The following is a 20,712-nucleotide window of genomic DNA, read 5'->3' on the forward strand; positions in this document are numbered from 1 at the left end:
GACCTTCGGTGTGTCGGACAAGCAACCAAACACAAAAATAAAACGCTAGCGAGCATTTGTGGAAGACTTTTCACATCAATTCCATTATAAAACCAGTAAGGACAATCATTAATGAAATAGAGCAGGATTTGTCATCTTTTACACTGCATAGTGAAGAATCTCTAACAAAAGTTATTCCAAAAGTGAAAAATCCTGTTAATCATTTCGAAATCAGATAATTCTTGAAGAAGGAAATATCATAACCAAGAAGGCAAAAATTATTTTCAAGTCAAGGATAAGGCATCAAATTACATTTAAATTTTCGGGATCTACTAGAAATGAATGGTGAATGTGTTAATCATGATATTGTTAACAATATTCATTTGCCTATTTTGTGCAAAATTCAGGATGAGATTGTCAATCAAATTTCGTCACACAATGAAACAAGCTAATGATGTTTTTAACGAAGAAGATCAACACGAAATACTGGGAATGAGACACAGTATGGCACACCGCTCTATCCGAGAGAATATTAAACAGTTATTGAACCACTACTGTTTCCAAATAAGTGAAAGAAATGAAAGGTAATTATGGCCAACTGCAAAATTTTTAAAGAAGTCAAGTACGACCGGCATCCGACAAACTCAGAGTTAGGAAAGACTTCGATACGATCCCGTACAGAGGAAATATTGCACATAGGCATTTATTCCACTAATAAATACAACTTTTTAACTTGCATTAACAAGTTTTCAAAATTCACCACAGTAATTTCTATTGCATGGAGGACAATTATTGAAGTAAACCAAACTTTGTTACAAAGAAGAATAGAGAATAGCAAAACGAGGTTATCTTTTTTAGTATAGTTCTGAATAACTCACAAATCTTCCAATAATTATATAGTGTTCTAAAGATAATTTATATATATATAAGATAATATACATATATATATATCTATCTCGATCGGTAAATTCAGCCTCCACGTGGAAGCATCTTCAAATGGGTTTGAGGCTGATCGACTTCGTTGGGGCCGGAAATATGGTTTTCTGTAGTACTAGATTCATCAAGCTTATGTTTGTTAGTAGCCGCATCTTTTCGTAGAATTTTCAAGCATTACCCCTGTCGGCCAGCTTGTCAAGCTCTTCGTACTTACCTTCCCTTATACCGTAGATGTAGAAAATCGCTCGGCTGTCTGTTTTGAGTGCAGTTTCTAGGCGTCGAACCTTCTGTGTGTTTGTTGACGTGCGGTTTTTGCTGAACAGAGGCGGGTCTCCGGATCGCATCTTGGCAGCAACAAATGGCCGAGTCGATGATACATGAGACATTTTTGGTCACATCGTCCTTCTCTTCCGTCGGGGCGCGGGCGCAAATCAGCGATATGTTGAAGAACCTCGCTTTGATGCGAATTATTGATAGACGTTCATCCAGAGTAAACCAGTTATAACAGATCTGGATAATATCATTTACTCCATAATTTTGGGTAAATTGAATGTTATAAATCTCATAATTTTGGATACAGACGAATTTTCAATATTCAAATATTGATCACACTTTAAATGTAAGCCTAAGTGATATGGTAAGTAATTCTATTTCATACTTTAGCTTAGTCCGCAAGCACACGTCGATAAAATAATTTTTTTGGAGATCGATAATTTCAGTTACAAACTGCACGGCAGCGCTATCTGCAAGTTTTTTTTTAATAAAAACGGATTCTACATGTGTGAGACAACTATGCAACAATAATAAGGCGGCATGCAAAACTACCTACAATAACCTTGATCATATTATCGAAGTTGACAATGGCTTAATTATCATAAACGACGAAACAGTCGAAGTTGGGGAAGAAGAAAAATCATGGGTTACAATATCCGCTACTTATTTAGTGACATTTGAAGGAGATATTTGTATTAATGGTAGGACTTTTTTTTAACGAAAAAGTGAAGGCAACGGTCCGATATGGGATTCCTTCAGCACAGTTTAACTTGACCGAACATTTGGAAATTTTAAGCCTACCTTATTTGCGCAAATTTAATTTGAAGAACCTTGGACACATTAAAAACCTACATGAAATAGTTCATAACCGCATTGCCCAATGCATGTTAGTGATGCTGGCCGTTGCTACCATTATAAGTGCAGCAGTAGTATTTTGGATACGCAGGACGAATAGACGCATAAATAACACACATAGAAAGGCTTGATTTAGAAGGGGGACAGTTAACACATTAGTCTGCCCACTGTAACGTTCCTAGAACCACTCCACGCCAGCCATTAAGCGCGGGAATAGTCCGCGTCAGCGTTTTCTCACCAACTTGAAAACTCTTCGCCACAACAACACCTTCATATTTCCACGCAGCAACAGCAATTCACTGTTGTCCACTCAACAACAACAATCGCCAAATTGGATAAAGTTACGCTACAACAACAACAACAATATCAGGCGCAGTCGCGGCAGTAACGCTAAAATTGTGCCAAGAGTAAGGAATAGCCCTGCTGCCCCTGTATGCCCTGCTACAAAGTAAACAGGACTTTAAATAAAAAACGGAACAAATGGAAGTCGCACGATGCAATATCAGGTGAATACGGGGAGTGGTTAATGGTTAAAATGTGATTTTTGGTCAAATAATCTTACTTCGAATGTTGGATTCTAAGCAATTTTTGGTCGTCAGTCAATTTGTGCGGAACAAACCGTGCACACACCCAGTGGCGTAGCTAGGTGGGGCGAAGGGGGTCGTCGCCCCAGCGCAACGTCTTGGGGGCGGCAAAACAATCATCACTGTTTTTTAAAACTCCAATTCGGGCAAAATGCAAATTGTGTCAGAAGTGTACAAGATGTAGGGCGAAAATTTGTTTTTTCTATGGCTTTTAATAAGATATATTGTAAATTTACTATCAATTTCCTCAAAAATCGTATTGTGAGAATTTTGGAACTTCAGAATTTGCGTGGCTTCTAGTTCCTAAATTTTATATACTCAATATCGAAGATATTTTGTTAAAAATCACTTTTGTTCGAACCACCTCATGTAACTGGTAGGTAGGTAGATAAAGGGGGGTGGCAGAACATTTGTTCTGTTGTAGCTACGCCACTGCACACACCTTTCGTAAGCACAAATGTTCGGTCAAAATGCGATAAATCGAGGTTTTGGAGATGTTCAATTCCATTTCCATGAATTTCAATGATGATTTCAGCTGATTTTTGATAAATTCACGCACAGTTTCGATGGAATTTCCGATGATCACGGATTTTAATTGGCCCACATGTTGAACGTCACTTATGTCCTCACGACCACTATGAAAACGTTGAAACCACTCGTGCACTATGCTACGGGATAGGCAACCATCGCCATAAACTTGTTTAATAAATTGAAACGTTTCGGTAAAAGTTTTACCAATTTTAAAACAAATTTTAATGTTGGCTCTTTGTTCGAGGCTCATTTTCGCACCGATAACACAAACATACTGCCACTTAAAACGCAATAACTTTAATTCCAATCAATAAAATGTCACGAAATTCTCACTGGACAATCGATAAAGATAGAAGATTCTAACGCACCAGTCGAAGCCACCAGGGCTAGATTCAAAAAGTTCTGTTAACTTTGGAATACTCCTTGAAAATTTTTAAGTTTTAGTTCTAGTTTGGATATTAAATAAAGCGCATAGCGATTACTCCTACTAGAATACACGGTCGTTTAATAAGCACATAGTGCTGAAACCATTATTTATATCGCAAAAATCAAGTCTGACAAATAAAGTTTAGTCCACAAAAGTTTCCAAAATTTCCAATCTTATTTAATTCAAACCTTGTACATAAAGACTGTGTTTAAACAAAATTAGGGGTATATTATTGCTTTAATTAATAAGAGCGCAATATACTTCAATGGACGCTTCTAACCTTCGTAATTTGGGATATCCGCGAAATTTGAAAGTTTTCGTTGCCAGTCTCGATATTTTGTGGTTATTAAAATTTAAACTTATTATTAAACTTACTATATTTGAAATATTCTTTAACTAATTTAAAATCACAGCCGAATAAAATTATTTATAAATAGGTAGACTAATTTTTAAAGTTGGATTTTAGTTTGGTCCTTTACATTATTGAAAATTATAAGTGAAAATTTAGATGTGTGAAAAACCATCTACACAATTTGAACAATTTCAACATTGCTGCAATGTGAACAGAACAACTGATTTCTACGTTGTCACTATGGCAGTGGTCGGCGTGAGAGGAAATGCGGATGTGTAAGTGAAACTAAAGGCACCCAGTGAAAACTCTTTTACCTTAAATTTTGTAAAAACATATTTTTTGTATTAATTAGAACATATGAACATAAGCTCTAACTAACCTAAATAAGTGATAACTTTTATACAAATTGAGTTAAAGTGATTATGTGTTCCTTGGCACCAAAAGAAAGTTGTTATTGCAGATGGAATTGGTTCTTTGCCACGACCACAAGATACCAGACCAGATTTTATGTGGAATATATCGCTCAGTATGTGAATTAGATTCATAAAATTGCTTGGAAACATGTTTCTAGGTATACTTCACTAATGCCAGACGTTTTCCTAGTTCCAACATGCGGTTTGTACAAAAAATTTTGTAAATTTTGAATTTTGGCGGGCTACGTGTAAATGTATCAAACTAACTGCATACAGTTATGTAAAATAAAAACAAAATTAAGTGCGCGCTCCGAATGTTGACTGTGACATATGGTGGCTACCTTGGACAAAAGTAACGTTTATCGGTTCGTAGAGGGTCGAGAAAATGTGAACGAAGACAAAAACATTAATCAAGTGAAGAAAATAGTATTGGTCAATCGTCGTACAATCATAGATAAGGGTCAAATGGTCAATAAAGAATATTAGTGGTGCCGAAACTGGTTTCAAACCCATAGTCTTTTAGGCCAAGTTGTTCAGAAAGATTTTTAGAAATTTTCCGCATATGCTCTTTTATAGGAAAAAATCGACCCACTCTAATGTACAGGGTGTTACACAATTTAGCAGGATTTAAATTTTCTTCCATTTCAATTAGTTTTAAGTCGTGTTTATCAACAGATACGAACGTATCATATTTCAAATTTCAAATAATGCTTAGCATACAACAAAGCAAATGCAAACTTTTACATGGAACACATAAACGACGGCAAGCGAAAGGCAGCATTTGCCAAATATTAAAATATCGTACATAAGTTCCTGTGTGCATAGTTATTTAGACAACAAGACGACTTCATGGCAGCAGCTGCAGTTATCGCTGTCGCTAATTTGAAACTATTTCTGATTTTGACGACGATTGGTAGCTGTAGTGTTAACACTAATATATGAAATGTAAAATTATTCAGAGCTCGAAGTCTAACGCTATTTTATCAACAGAAGTATATATCTGATATATCATTTGTAATAACAAGTGATAATTTAAAACAAATAAATGGACTTATTTTTTTGCACAAGAGAATTTCTTTTTTAACAAAACATCTAAATTTCAATCGGGTGAACAGTTTTAGTACGGCAACAAGGAAGTTGTGTACATCAGCTGCTTAATATGCGCTTCCGTTTTGAAAATGTTCAAAAAACTTCATTTGCTCCCTTGCAGTCGTCGTTGTGTTCAAAGCAATAAACATACATTAACGTACATACATACATAGTTCATGCACTAAATATACAAAATAAGGATAAAGATATGTATGTACAATAATTAAATTTCTACAATTATATGTACATTTGTAAATAAAAAGCATAAATTGATTAAAGCGTAATCATGCTCCATTTCTCGTATAGCATAATCAGCGTAACTTGCGTTAGCTATTACCTCGATATGTTCACAGACGCAAATTCCTTCCTCACAGTAGGCACACACTTGCCATTTACGTGTATTTGTTAGCCCTTTATAACAAAGATGAGACTCGTTGCTGAGCAATGGTTCGTATTGTTGTTGTTGATTAAATTGCAGATCCTTCAGCTGCCGCCTAACGCTGCTGCCCACACCGCCAACTAAGTTTGTGTCCTGATATTCATAAGGGTCATTTCGTCGCATACGATATACACTGCACTTGCGTTCTAATGGAGCAGTCGGTGGTTCTTTCATGTGCTCTTCATCGTTAATGATTCCTCCTGATATATTACTACTCTCAATCTTACTAAACGGTTTGGACAGTTCTTTAGGTTGTTGATGTTCAGGTTTACTTACGTGCCCTGGCGAGGGCATCGGCGTGGCCGGTGTCACAATGATTGCATCATGGTGAGATACATTAATGGAAGTTTTATCTACAGGTATAGTTCCCACCTTTTCTGAGGTGGTAATTGTACCTTCGGCCGCAGCCAATGGCGTCGTAGGTGGCGTAGCTTCCATTTGTGAGACAAGTGGTAGTGTCGCTGTAGCCGACTTTGGGAGCTTTCTTTGATGAAAGCTACTAGCACCACTGCCTGAATGCCGGTGAACCAACTTCGGTAAAATGCCTCCATGAGAATGATGCTGCTGATGCGCGAACTGATAGTGAGGATGTGGATGTGCTTGAATAGGATGAGCATGGCTATGAGAATGGTGCATTTGAGTATGTACATACTGTACGCGCATTTGTAGCACCGACTGATTATCACCTTCATCGATAGGCAGTAGAAGCTTCGATTGTGTTGTATAGCTCGCACTTAATTTCCTACTCTGTGTTTGTGGCGTGCGCAGATAGTTGGTCGGCAGCTGGTGGAACTGACGTGATTGGGTGCGCGTTGGTGTTGAAGCGCCATGTTCACTACCTGATAGTGCTGACAATTTCGGTGGATGTAGTTTTGCTTGCAATTGCTGAGTTTTCTTCTGTTGACGCTGCCGTTGACGTGCCTGGCGTGAAGCCAGCGAAGCGCCACCAGCTGCAGCATACATTTTTTACTATTTTCACGTACCGTATTTACAAATTTGGCGAATTTACTAATTTAAAGCAGTTCTTTAAATATTTCACTAGAGCAAATGCAGTCATTTCTATATATTTGAGCTACGGTGCAAGAGAGGAAGAGTCCATTTTTGATATTCCTTTCAACTTAGCGTCATTATTACACTACTTATTTACATATACATATACGCTTTTACTGTAAAACGAAATCTGTTTGAAGCTTTAAACAAACCTGTTTCAAATTTAGCGCAATATTCTCAGTTTGTGTTCATGGTACACTATATATAACGAGTAAATTCAAATGAATGGTCTATGAACTCTGCAATACTATACAATATATAACTCAATATCGGTGTGGAAGAGAGTCATGAAGCCAAAAATGTTTTTATATAAGTTTTGATCTTTGAAAAATAAAAATTTGCGTCTCCTTAAGGGGATAAAGATAAAATATGACCTATGCTTTTGACTGCTCACCAATGATAATTCAATTCTGAACTAGTACAAGTACATATTTTGACATAAAACTGACAAAATTTTATCTAATACCAATCATCAGCGGAAGCATTTGTGAAAGCAATGTTAAAGCTTTTAAATTCATAAAGATTTCAAAGAAAACGTAAGTCTGCACAAAGTAGTACATATATGTATACCTACATATAGGTACATATGTATATGGTTGAAAAATGACTTATGTACTCTCAAAATTTTCACTACTTATATGCTATGTTCGGACCGACAACGAAAATTTGTTTTCGTGGGAAAAACTGGTTTTCGCACGAAAACTTGTGTTTTCGTCCATGTAAAATCTGTCAAACGAAAACACAGTTTTCGTTGAAAACTACTTGAAAACTTACATTCCACTCATTATAATCGGTGCCTGCTCTAGTTTAATCGATGTTTTGGAAAACTCATCGAAAACACACATTGTCGGTCCGAACGACTTAGATTCCACAACATTCAAATGTGTTTCCAACATGTTTTCAATGTCGATCCGAACATAGTAATAGATAAACGGTTTGTTAAGCGCTAAATGGATGTGAAGAAGAAAGCAATCATATAGTATAATAAATGAACATACTACGCTCAACATAGTAAGTGGTTTCACTAAAAGAAAGTTACGACGTTTTATTGTTATATCTTATTAAGAAGATTTAGTCCATCCACATGATAAAAGCACATGTGTGTAGGTACATACATTATAAACTAATTCCAAATATTGCATAATTTTCGTTGGAGTTCATTAATGACATATTCCACCACACCGATCAATCCACACTAATTTATGTTAATAACCTAAACTAAAAACTAATCAATATCTAATATGTTTATATAAACTGATATTATTACTTATATATTAATATATTAAAAATTATTGTTAACACCTAGGCACATTTTGAAACGAAGAGAACTTTAGAGTTAAATTTAATTTTATCTTCTCTGAGCGATTTGATTACACGATTATAATTGACTTACATATGTAAATATATAAGATATACATTAGATTTGAGAACAGTTGTTTAAGATGCTCTATATTCTAATTCTATAGACTGCTGAAGACGCACTACGATTATATGGTAAACAAAGAGTATAATATATTACTATCGGAAAGCTGTAAAAAGAAAAATAGTGAATTTTAGTATACAAATAAGCGATTGGTGTGATTATGTTAATGCTGTGCATAAAGAATAAAAGTACAGCTATGTATTTAATGGAAAGTATTGCAAAGTTTTCTAATTAGTAAGGCCTCTTGTTTACTTTAGTTATCTACGAAAGTTGGGAGTAAACTTACTATTTTGAACTATGTTACATATATCATAGTTTTTTTAAATTATTTAAAATTGAATTGAATTTTCACTGAGCTGCATGCAAATCTCCTTAGTATATATTTATACTAATCTGTGCGAAAGTGAATTGCCATGCAAAATGAAAATTTATTACAGGGAATACACGTATTAAAATCCAATTATTTCCTTAAATTTCATTGTGGAAATATAGGTAAATAAGGATACATCTACAGCTAGTACGGAATATGAAAAAATCAACTATTTTCCTATTAAAATATGTTGTATTCCACAACATTCCTTTATCTAAAATTAATATTTCATTGTATTCATAACATTTTTATACTCTCGCATTATGTTGTAAAATAGCATAATAATTTTGTTCTCTTAACACTTTAAACTGGATACATAAAAGGTATGGTTGGCAGACGTTTCAGGGACCCACTCTCCATTTAACTGTTTTGTTAAAAGGTACTAAAAGTGCGATAACTTATTAGCTAACTGTGCCAGAAGCCAAGATAGTACGTGTGGGCTTCATAGGAGGCGGTGTACAAATTGGAAAAAAGACGTAGACACTATCCACTTTTTGGTGAAATGATATGCCTCAGGAACTTCTCGAGTAATTTTAATAAATTTTAGTTAAAATTTATAAAATAGAAGTATAAGCAAACCTTTTAAGACTGGCGAACACGAAGTGGAATTGTCAAATAAAGATATAATTTTAATATGTCTAAGTTTAAAAACGGAAGATTCACCAATTAAAAAGGAAAAGGCTAGCTCCCACAAGCAAATGCACTATAATCTCCAGCTCTTCTGTCACTGGAAATATGCGAACCGCTCACCTACCGAACAATGACAGTTGACTGCATTTGGTAGGTTTTGATGTTTTGCAATTGGAATGACTGAAACGTCCAGATTGAAATTATACCAAAAATATATGTGAACAGAAGCATTTGTTGCCGCCGTTCAAGATCGCTAATAAAAAATGTAAAACAGTGAAAATCGAAATTTAAATATATTTCATGAAATGATTAAAAACACTTATCAATTGATAACCAACAGGCTTAATTCACCTTCTTAAGTATTGAAAGATTAAAAGTCAGTTGTTTTAATATACCATAAAATCAAAAAAATGATTTAAGTAGTTTCGCCATATAATAAAAGTCCATTATAAAATAATTTGCAATCGTAATAGTTTTAATTTAAATGTTGTAAAATAATATTCAAACTGGCCACAATAGAAAATGTTATAAAAAACGCTTGTTTTGAGACGCTCTCACACTGGAATAAGGTGGGCATCTCATTATCCTTGATATGAAGTATACAAACTTTCTGAAGGAGCTATAATTGTATTAGAGCAGTGTTAGTAGATCGAGGACATGATAAATTAAGTCTCCTTGAGAGAGATTCCATGAGGAAAACAATTCGAGCAAAATCAACACAAGAAACAAGAAACTAGAGGCAGCCCATCAAAATTTGATAAAGACGATTCCAAACAAAATACTAAAAGAATGATGGTATTGAGGTTCTGTGTTGCATACATATGATGTAACGAAGAAAAACTATTTAGAATCGATGACATTAATGATAGACTCCTTATCACATACAGAATTTTCGTCAAACTTTTGTTTAAAACAAGGTTTTCTGTAAGGCTTTTAGATTATGTAGTGTAGTGATTTCGAATATTATAAGCGTTCTATCACAAGTCATAGATGGGCAGAGCATTATAGCCAGAGGGAATTTATTGTGTAACTCGGAGAAGATTATTGTAGTTGATGAAATACATTAAACATTTATGGTCAGTGATTTCGAGCCGATTTCATTATAGATGTACGATTTATAACAATAACATCCGCAGAAGCCTATGGTTCGAAGGAACTACGAAAAAGTGAGCAGGAAAATTCAGACGTGTAATGCATGGAGTGGAATTTAGAAATTAATGCACAGGTTTTACTGGCTTGGTTGGCGTCAATAAGTTACGGAGTGGCTTGCTAACTGTGATGAGTGTATTGTAGCTAAAGGGCCTATCTAAAGGCAGACAAAGCATTACAATTCGAATGTACATTTTGAGAGAAATGCCTTGAATGTAGCTGTTTAATTTTCCACTAGAAAACAAATATGTTTTGGTAGTCATAGACAATTTCAGTAAATGACTAAAACAGTAGACGTAATCATGATGAATTGGGTAACGTGGTATGGTGTTCAAATACGTATAAAACTACATTACATCCGTAGTCCGTTGGCATGGTATAATGCTTCAAGCGAACTTTAGAAGAACATTTGAGGAAAGATAGGTACCAATTCCTTTATGAAACAACGGCGCAGACTGCAGAGAGGGGAATTTTTGGTAATCAGTGGGAGAAGATATTGAGAGAGGAGAAGTTATTAAACGACTAGGCGATTGCATATAGACCATTTTAAGACCTAGGAATAAAATTATAGTTATTCATCTGAAAGGCCTTGCGATCAGACATAAGTTTAGGGCATTGTTATGAATACGGTTGCTTTTTTTGGTCTATTGGACAAAATTTGCTATATTTTTTTCTCTTCGTCCACTGGTTCATCACTTTTTAAAATTATCCATTTTAAATACAAAGCTTTTGAAAATTTACTTTGTCCAATAAATGAATATGGTTTTATCATTATCGTTACAATCTAGAGATGGAAAGATTGTTTACAGAATCGATTCTCGATTTCGATTATTTTTTTTTATTTTCCGATTCTAAGAATCAATTAATCGAGCGCAAGAATCGATTCTTTCGATTTTAATCGATTTTAAATTAAAAGGACAAAAATTTATTTATTAAATCACAAGGCATAAATTGAATGAATAATTTAAATCGATTAAGTAAAACACAAAAATAGTTAAAAACAATTATATTTTTTTGTCTATAAATAATGCACCAAGAACGTTACATTTCATATAAATTTTTTTTAAATAATTCAAGTTGTTTAAACAAGTTTAATAAAATAACTTTTTAAATAAATATAAAATATTTGATTAAGCTAGACGTACTATTATTATATTTTAATTGCTTTCTACATTGGTAACACTGGACATTCGACCCGTTGTTTATTTTCTTAAAGTATCGGGTGATTTTTTAAGAGCTTGATAACTTTTTTTAAAAAAAAAACGCATAAAATTTGCAAAATCTCATCGGTTCTTTATGTGAAACGTTAGATTGGTTCATGACATTTACTTTTTGAAGATAATTTCATTTAAATGTTGACTCATGTGGTTTCAACAAGATGGCGCTACATGCCACACAGCTCGCGATTCTATGGCCATTTTGAGGGAAAACTTCGGAGAACAATTCATCTCAAGAAATGGACCCGTAAGTTGGCCACCAAGATCATGCGATTTAACGCCTTTAGACTATTTTTTGTGGGGCTACGTCAAGTCTAAAGTCTACAGAAATAAGCCAGCAACTATTCCAGCTTTGGAAGACAACATTTCCGAAGAAATTCGGGCTATTCCGGCCGAAATGCTCGAAAAAGTTGCCCAAAATTGGACTTTCCGAATGGACCACCTAAGACGCAGCCGCGGTCAACATTTAAATGAAATTATCTTCAAAAAGTAAATGTCATGAACCAATCTAACGTTTCAAATAAAGAACCGATGAGATTTTGCAAATTTTATGCGTTTTTTTTTTAAAAAAAGTTATCAAGCTCTTAAAAAATCACCCGATAGATCCATACAGCGCTAGGCGCCATTTTAATAAATTTATAGTCAAGAATTAAGAATCGCGAGTTTTCTTGTGCTCATATGTAGGTAGTATGTATAACTTGAAACTAGTCACTTAATTAATAGTAAAGTCGAATGTCAAGAATCGATTCTTAATCGACTTCGACTACTGAAGATCGATTCCAAAAAATCGATAATTTTACGAGAAAACTCGATTCTCGAGTAGAATCGGAATCGAGTTTACCATCCCTGTTACAATTTCATTCAGTTCAAGTGTACATATGTATATATATAGTTGACTGTTCTCAAGTTATCGAATCTTAATTTCGCATGTTGAGGCTGATTAAAGGAAACTTTCCGTACTGTGCAAACATGGAACTTTTTTAGAAAGAAGTAGGATCATAACGCCTCATATATTGGTACTGTTGAAAAATAATAAAAACGATAAATTAAAAATAAAATACGCCAGAGAAATGAAGTTTTACCCCCGAGATGCTATGAAAGAATTTTATAAAAATCGGAAGCAAAATTTGACGATGGGCCGCCACCGCCCACTTTTAGGTGAAATCACATATCTCAAGACCTTCTCTACCGATTTAAACCAAATTTGGTATATACGATTTCTCCAATATTCTTAAATTACAGTGCGACAATATAAAAAAGTTTCATTTGACATATAAAAAAGTTTCATTTGATTCTTTCATTTTCCAATTATGGGATTCTGAATATGGTCCCCCACCCCAAAAAAAGGTAAAACTCTGAAAATTTTTCTTTTAACAAAAGCGCAAATTAGTGAGTGAAAATATACACTGGTCGGCAAGATACTCGTTCTCGTCAACAACAAAAATACTGCAGACAATTTAATAAAAACACAAAATCTCTCTAATATATGCGAAATTACCTGTGAGTATCATACAAAACTTAATACGGTAAAAGGCGTGATATTTTCTCCAGCATTAGCAAACTTTTCAGAAAAATAAATAACTACTGGCCTTAGCGATCAAAATGTAATCGAAGTTGATAAAATCAAAAAAATAAAAAATATACCAACTCCCTAAAAATCTAAAGATTGGCCTTGAAACTATTCAAACCAAACCTTATATTCTTAAACCTATACTATGCAGAACATGTTACATTATCGGTCATACAAAAAAGAGGTGTACCAATACTCCCATTTGTGTCACATGTGCCTTACCCTAGCACTCAGAAGAAATAAATTGCACTCGAATCAAATGGACTAACTGTAATTCTACCTACGACCAAACATAACAATTTATCTCAATGAGTTGAACAATTCTATTGACACTAGTTTTGCGAACAATATTATTTTGGGCGATATAACGGATGGCCTCCACTAGGGCGCTCTCACTATATCAACTCCAGATGAATAATATTTGAAAATTTTATGCAACAAAATAATTCTTAAAAACTACAAATACACTGACTATTCCACTCACCATACTTTAACTACGATTGACATCTCAGCAAGTAGCCCCAATTTATCGAAAAAAAAGGGTTGACGATATGTCCTCTAGAGATCATCATCCAATAATACTCATTTGTAGGAAAAATTCTGCGAGTACTTATTTACAACCCTAGATTAAAAGCTGCAAACGCTAATTGGCATCTCTATATCTATATATGTATATCTTCTATATACGAATACTGATAAAATTAGTAAAGAGACGGCCAACATAACGAAAGCTATTAGGCGAACAGCCAATGTAAGTATTCCGCATTCTAAACCATACAAGAAGAGACGAAATAACTTTTGGTGGACAAAAGACCTGCAAGGTCTAAGAAACAAGAAAATGAAAAACTGATGATCTACAAAACAACATAACCTTACATAACTTGCTCAACTGAAAAAAATGTAAAGCTCTTTTTTGTGAAAAAAAATAAAAGAGACAAAAACTAGCTCTTTGGACAATTTATAGCTCATATCAGCCCAAACACTCCAACACAAAAAAGTTTGCCGAACAGTAAGATCTTTAACGGAAAACCCCACCTCTTATTGACGGATTTTTCAATACGACGCCAGCACCGTCATTGGGCCGTACTTCTTCCGTGATGATCAAGAATGGGAATCGCAACCGAACCGAATATTTTTGGGCCGAATGATATCAACTTGGACAATATGTGATTCCCAGAACGGCGCCGCAAGCCACACGGCGAATGACACAACCGATTTATTGAAAACGTAAACATTAAAATAAACATGTTATCTCACGAAATGGCCAAGTCAATTGGCCGCCTTAGTCGTGCGATTTTTCGCTGTTAGCCTATTTCCTGTGGGGCTACATCAACTATATAGTACATGTATAGTATGTCAAAAAGCCTGCGACGATTGATGAACTTCGTACGAATATCAAACGTCAAATTACAGCAGTATCGGGCAATTTATGCTTGAAAACCGTCGAAAATAGGGTTCAACGAAAGGACTTCTGCCAGCGTGCCCGTGGTGGCCATGCAAAAGAAATCAAGTTTCATACATAATGGGAATCGAATGTACTTTCACAGGAATAAAGAATTTCATTAATATCCCTTTTTTATTAAACAAAAACGTTTGTAGCGCTCTTGTTGAAAACCCCGTTATATTCACTCATTGAAATCTTCTACTGGTATTACAACAGAAGCGCTCCAAATTGCGGAAATACGTTCCACATATTTTGCAACGATTTCTGCAGATGAACAATTTTCATGTGAATACCTTCTGCAAATACAAATATTAAAGTCTGCCAGTAGTCTTGAAGAAGAAATTACACTATTTGAACTGGAAAATAACCTTCAAAATGCTAAAGAGAACTGTCCCATCCCGGTCAGAATCACGTATGCAATGATTAAAAACGCTCCTCTGCACACTAGTCGATTTCAAAGGCCAAAAATAAAAAAATAAAGGTTTGTAATTTACCACTGTTTTTATCAAAGCTATTTCTAAAAAAAACAATAAAACTAACGGTAAATACATTTTTGCTCTATCCCATTCGTACACGCTACGAAAAGCGGAATAAGTGAGACAATTGAAACACGCGGACGGTGTAGTGAAAAATTATCTCCTATAATAAATTAAATTGCAATATAAAATCGTGTTGAATCGAAGTAAATCAACATGAATTTTGAGAAAAAAGGTATATGTTATATAACAAAGCGATTTTTTCGTAATAATAAATTGTTTTATTGTTTTAAAACTACATATTGTTTTACAAGTGACCTGTTGAGTGATATATTTTTCTGTATACATCGAATTATGTATTAAAAAAAAGTTGTGATCCCTGTCTCGCCCTCAAATGAGTCAAGTTTGTTTATATTAATTAGTGTTTTCAAGTCTATGCTTTTAATTTCAGCTGCAACTTTTTGCAACTCTCTTTATTATTCATGTTATTCTACCAGGCATGTGATTTTGTGTTTGTTATTTTTCATAATTTTTGGTAGAGTGCTCAGAGAGAACGAAGCGGCGAAGGATAGCAGATTTAGCAGAACTTGATGTGTCCGCTGCTGATGATTTGCTTTTGGCTTGTGGGGAACCGAATCCATCGATCTTTCGCGCGGACGATCTTTCGCGCATCGCATGTGTAGTAATATCACTTATCACCGAAGCAAATTTAACCAAGCATCAGTATCAACTTATAAGAAGCTTCGTTAACAATAAACTTGATATTAACTTCTTACCTTGCTATGATAACATTTTGAAGGAAAAACAGAAAAGTTATCATGAGCAAATAAACGTTTCAGAATCGTACGCTGAAGTTGAGATAAAAGAAATATTGGACCACACTGCGTCACGAACGTAATTAATGAACGCAATGAGTCCTCTAATTACCTAATAATAATAGGAAAATGTGGCTTTGATGGCAGTTCTGAGCAAAGCAAATATAAGCAGAAATTTGAGAATAATAATTTGGAAGTTTTATTTGCACGACGTATGACCCTCTATAACTGAAAATAAAATCGCAAAATGATGAAGAGTACAAACAATTTAGAAAAATTCCAGACCTTCCTCCACCCGCTATTGCCGTCCTGTTCGAATTCAATTTCAAAGGGAATCAGTTCAATCAACCTTTAAAATATTCCTGGTATTATCTTCCTTCGTCAGTTCATAAAATTTTAATTTACTCTCGCTATGTTATTCAATATGCACCAATTTCAATTGGAGAGCTCTAAGAAGAATCTGCTGAGTCAAGCAATAAGAACGTTAAGATGTATGTACTCTATCATACACGAAAGAACTAACCGATCGCTACAAATCAGGACTTGCTAATCCGATTACTTTTGATCTTAGATCCTGTCATCACCAGTCAAAGAAAACTATCATGCAAAATTAAATCAGTTTTTGATAAGGTTGAATAATATTAAAAAAATTCCTTTGTTCGTTTATCAACTTTTTTAATTTAATATAATTAATTAAAATTTGTTACCATCGGGGGTTGGCGAAGTGGGAAACAGGAAAGGGAGATTATAAAAAGCTTTGGCAAAAATTTCACTTTTATATAAGCAGAGGAAGTATTTTTGACCGCTGATTCCATACACTTTGCTCTGGTACTAAAAAGTCGTTTAAGTAATTTATACAATTTACTCCTCACAAAGTAATTTGTATTCCCAAAACTATGAATAAAAAACATGACTACAAAAATTATCGCCCTATATCGCTTCTATCATGTTTAACCCTTTGGCGCCTACTGAGACAATATATCTCACTTGCATTCGAAATGCTATATGTATATTTTTTTTATGAATGAAAACTTCTGTTTGAAATGTCTCAATACAATTCTTGGGTTTTGTTTATGATAAAAATCCCTCAGCACGTATTAAAAATAAGCCGGTTGGCAGTACTAGTCAACTTTTGTGTAAAGCAAAATAGTGTGTGGATTTTGCCAATTCCTGCTTGAATTTTGCCTAAAACATTTAAAAAAATATTAAGAACGGTGAGTTTAATACAAATTTTCATTTCTTGGATAATATTGTTTTTAACAGATGTCAAAAAAGGAAGTGCACAGCAGAATTGATGGCAGATATATTGTGCGTAAGCTCCGACGATGAAGATTTTAGCCCTTCTGAGAGCAGCTATATGCTGAAGAAAATATTACTCAAGCAGGCGAAGATGGCAGCGATGATTCCTATTCTGAATCGGACGACGAAGATCAGCCTGAAGACGACTTAGGTGCAATTTCCGAAGAGGAAGAAGAACTATGTGAAAATGCCGCAAATGAACCAGTGGCCGTTGTTACCGCGCAAGTTCTGATAATTTTTCTCGAGAAGCTACGGAGTTCAATGCATTCAGAAAGATTTTTCCAAAAAGTTTGTGCATTTTAATCGCACAGTGTACAAATCAGCGAAACTGAATAGAGAGAAAAATGCTAATACTGCCTAGCGTATGAACATTAAATATTGGCTGCATGAAAAACAGCTTCATTCATATGAGAAGCATCCATCGACGAATGCATGGCAAAATTCAAAAGGCGGTCTAGTCTAAAACAATACATGCCTATGAAGCCAGTTAAACGCGGTGTTAAAATTTGGTTGCGATGTGACGCAAAAACCGGATATACGTACGATTTGAATATCTACACTGGTAAAGTTATCCGTGATAAGGAAGTGGCTATTGCATTCGACCGATTTTTCACATCAATTTCATTAATGAAAACTATTCCTTTTCCGGCCATTGGAACATACAAGTATATGCGAAATCAACAGGAAACTCCGAAGTTCGAGTCGCGACTAGTACGTGGGCAAAGTCGGTTCCAAATAAGCTGTGATGGTATAATGGCTACGCGTTGGATGGATTCCAAGGAAGTACTAGTTGCTTTTAACTGCCACAAACCAATAATTTCCAACGTAGATAGAAAACAAAAGGATGGTAAAAAGAAACAAGTTGATTGTCCCTTAGCTATTGTGGACTACAAGCGTATAATTGGCGGCGTAGACCTGGCCGATCAAAAATCAGTGTATACGATCTAAATCGAAAATCTCAAAGGTGGTGGAAGAAAGTATTTTTTAAAAGTTCCGATGCTTTCCTTTGGAAATGCTTGGATTGTTGACAACGACCTCAATCGCAAGAACCATCGTTGATACAGTTGATGGTAACGTTAGCAGAGTCATTGATTTCGGAAGGAACAAAACACAAAAAAATAAATACTCCTCGGACTGGCGGAAGACCAGGTAAATGTATACGCACTGAATTATTGAATATAGGCGATCATTTATCAATAAAAGGGCCTTCTCGATGTCGTTGCGTACGGTGCACTTCGTTAAAAAAGAAACAAGAACTAATTCCATTTGCTACAGATTGCTGAGGTGTCCATCCCTATCATAAATAAATGTTTTCCTAGCAGAAAAGCTATAATATTTTCTAAATAAATATATAATATTTCAAAACTAGTGGTTTTTCAACATGAGACATATTTATAGGGACTTATACATAAAACCTTATTGGGATAATATGTCACAGGATAACGAAAAGACATAGCGATTTTTTAAGTATGCAGAACATAATTCAACAATCTTTGAAATCTTCAAAATGGCTAAGAAAATAGACATAGATTTATCGAACTAAAAACTTACAAAGCCGCTGCAAAATTAATTACCCTGGTAAATGATATTTCAAAAAAATGTATTTTGCTAAGTTGGTAGGACTACCCTTAATTACTACGCCAAATTCATCAAACGATTTGTTTACAGCAGTTGCTTAAACTCATATAAAACTAACTCACGGACACCTACTTTCAAAAGAATCACCGTGCAAGGCGATGGTGTAATAATAACCTAACCATGCTACAACGACACATCGCAAAATGTTAATTTTCACACCTCTAATACTATTAAAATTAATTTAGTATTGAAAGGTACACATGCCTAAAATATTATGTATCATATTGCTTGGCTGAGATCAACAATTTTTAAAAATTACTACATACAATAAAGTTTTAACAGCTTAAAATATGCGTATTGAAATGCAACAACAAATGTTAAAATATATTTCACCGTAACAAAAATAAATAATTCTGAATTCTAACAATTTAAAAAAATAAAATATAAATAAAGTATTAATCTTCATTATACTCTTAGTTTCAATTTAAGTTTATGTGACGATAGTTCAAGTGAATTTAAAAACTCCACAGGATATGGAGTACTTAGTTTCGTATCTATAATTGTATCCATTGACAAATATTTCTTTCATTTCTCCTAAAATTACGGAAAAACATTAGCAATGAGATCCACATCACTTTCTACGAAATTACAAAATTCTCTTGACAGTAATATGTAGCCTTCAGCGTCAACATCTAAACAACCATCACCAATTTTCAACAACATTTCTGAGTAAAGTCCTGAATCCACGTCATTATGAAGATGCACTCTCATATTCGTTTTCAGGCGCAGTTTTTCAACTATCGACCATAAGCTTGATGATTTAATGCACGCTTGAATTTCGTCTGCTGGTGTCCCCCTCTGAATCACTGGGAGGGTTTGACGGAAATCACTTATACTTAAATTCCTTTGACTCATCTGTAACATTTAATAATAAAGTTTTCAAAGGCTCTTTTGGTTCACCAAGTAATGGAAGTGAAACTTTACCACCGGAACAGCACATTCCAGCAGTTTCATTTTTCCATTTAAAATCATCGCAGTCAGTAGCGTAGCTACAACTTCGGGCGCCCGGAGCCAAGGATCTTCTTCCGCCCCCTTTTATCTACCTACCTACAAGTTTCATGAGGTGGTTCGAACAAAAGTGAATTTTTACAAAATATTTTCAATATTAAGTATGTATATAAAATTTAGGAAATAGAAGCCACGCAAATTCTGAAGTTCCAAAATTCTCACAATACGGTTTTTGAGGAAATTGATAGTAAATTTACAAGACATCTTATTAAAAGCCATAGAAAAAACCCATTTTCACTCTATATCTTGTACACTTTTGACACAATTTGCAGGAATTTTTGCCCGAATTGTAGTTTTAAAAAACAGCGAAGATCGTTTTTCCGCCCTCAAGACGTTGCGCCCGGAGCGACGACCCCCTTCGCCCCCTCCTAGCTACGCCACTGATCGCAGTACTGACATTTTTTGTTCATTGAGCCAATAACAATCAATGTATGATTATGATATTCAATTGAAGGATCATATTGAAACCCAGTACCATTAAACACAGCCCAAGCATTACGAATGAAATTTCGGCGGCGCGTGGTTTGCATGTCTGCATTATGAATTCTTCTCGCCTGCGATTGTTCTGGTGTTTCTATCGCTGTTCTAGTTGTCTGCAGTTCAGCTTATCTTTCTAAACGAACTCGTGCCTGAAGAGGCGCTTCAGCTGCTGTCAAAACTCTTTGTCGCTCTGCTTGTTGTTGTTTTCTCAGCTCTGCGTGAGCCGAAGTTTCTTGATTTCGTGCAACTTTTGCGGCAGGTGCCC

General features: G+C 34.8%; 1 protein-coding gene and 1 long non-coding RNA gene across 2 annotated transcripts in view; both read right to left on the bottom strand.

Moving 5' to 3' along the window:
• Window positions 1-7,058, bottom strand: part of LOC126764838 (uncharacterized) — a 79,560-nt gene extending 72,502 nt beyond the window's left edge. The window contains exon 1 of the mRNA XM_050482420.1: window positions 5,777-7,058. Coding sequence (XP_050338377.1) covers window positions 5,777-6,841 — 1,065 coding nt within the window. The 5' untranslated portion in view covers window positions 6,842-7,058. The remainder of the gene's footprint in view (window positions 1-5,776) is intronic.
• Window positions 7,059-7,079: 21 nt separating this feature from the next.
• LOC126765031 (uncharacterized) overlaps window positions 7,080-20,712 on the bottom strand; it is a 44,131-nt gene continuing 30,498 nt past the window's right edge. Inside the window, exons 2-3 of the long non-coding RNA XR_007668246.1 lie at window positions 8,322-8,457; window positions 7,080-7,126 (exon numbers count right to left, since the gene is read on the bottom strand). This is a non-coding gene — a long non-coding RNA (uncharacterized LOC126765031). The remainder of the gene's footprint in view (window positions 7,127-8,321; window positions 8,458-20,712) is intronic.

This window comes from Bactrocera neohumeralis, unplaced genomic scaffold, assembly GCF_024586455.1.
Source record: "Bactrocera neohumeralis isolate Rockhampton unplaced genomic scaffold, APGP_CSIRO_Bneo_wtdbg2-racon-allhic-juicebox.fasta_v2 cluster10, whole genome shotgun sequence".
Taxonomy (NCBI): Eukaryota; Metazoa; Arthropoda; class Insecta; order Diptera; family Tephritidae; genus Bactrocera; species Bactrocera neohumeralis.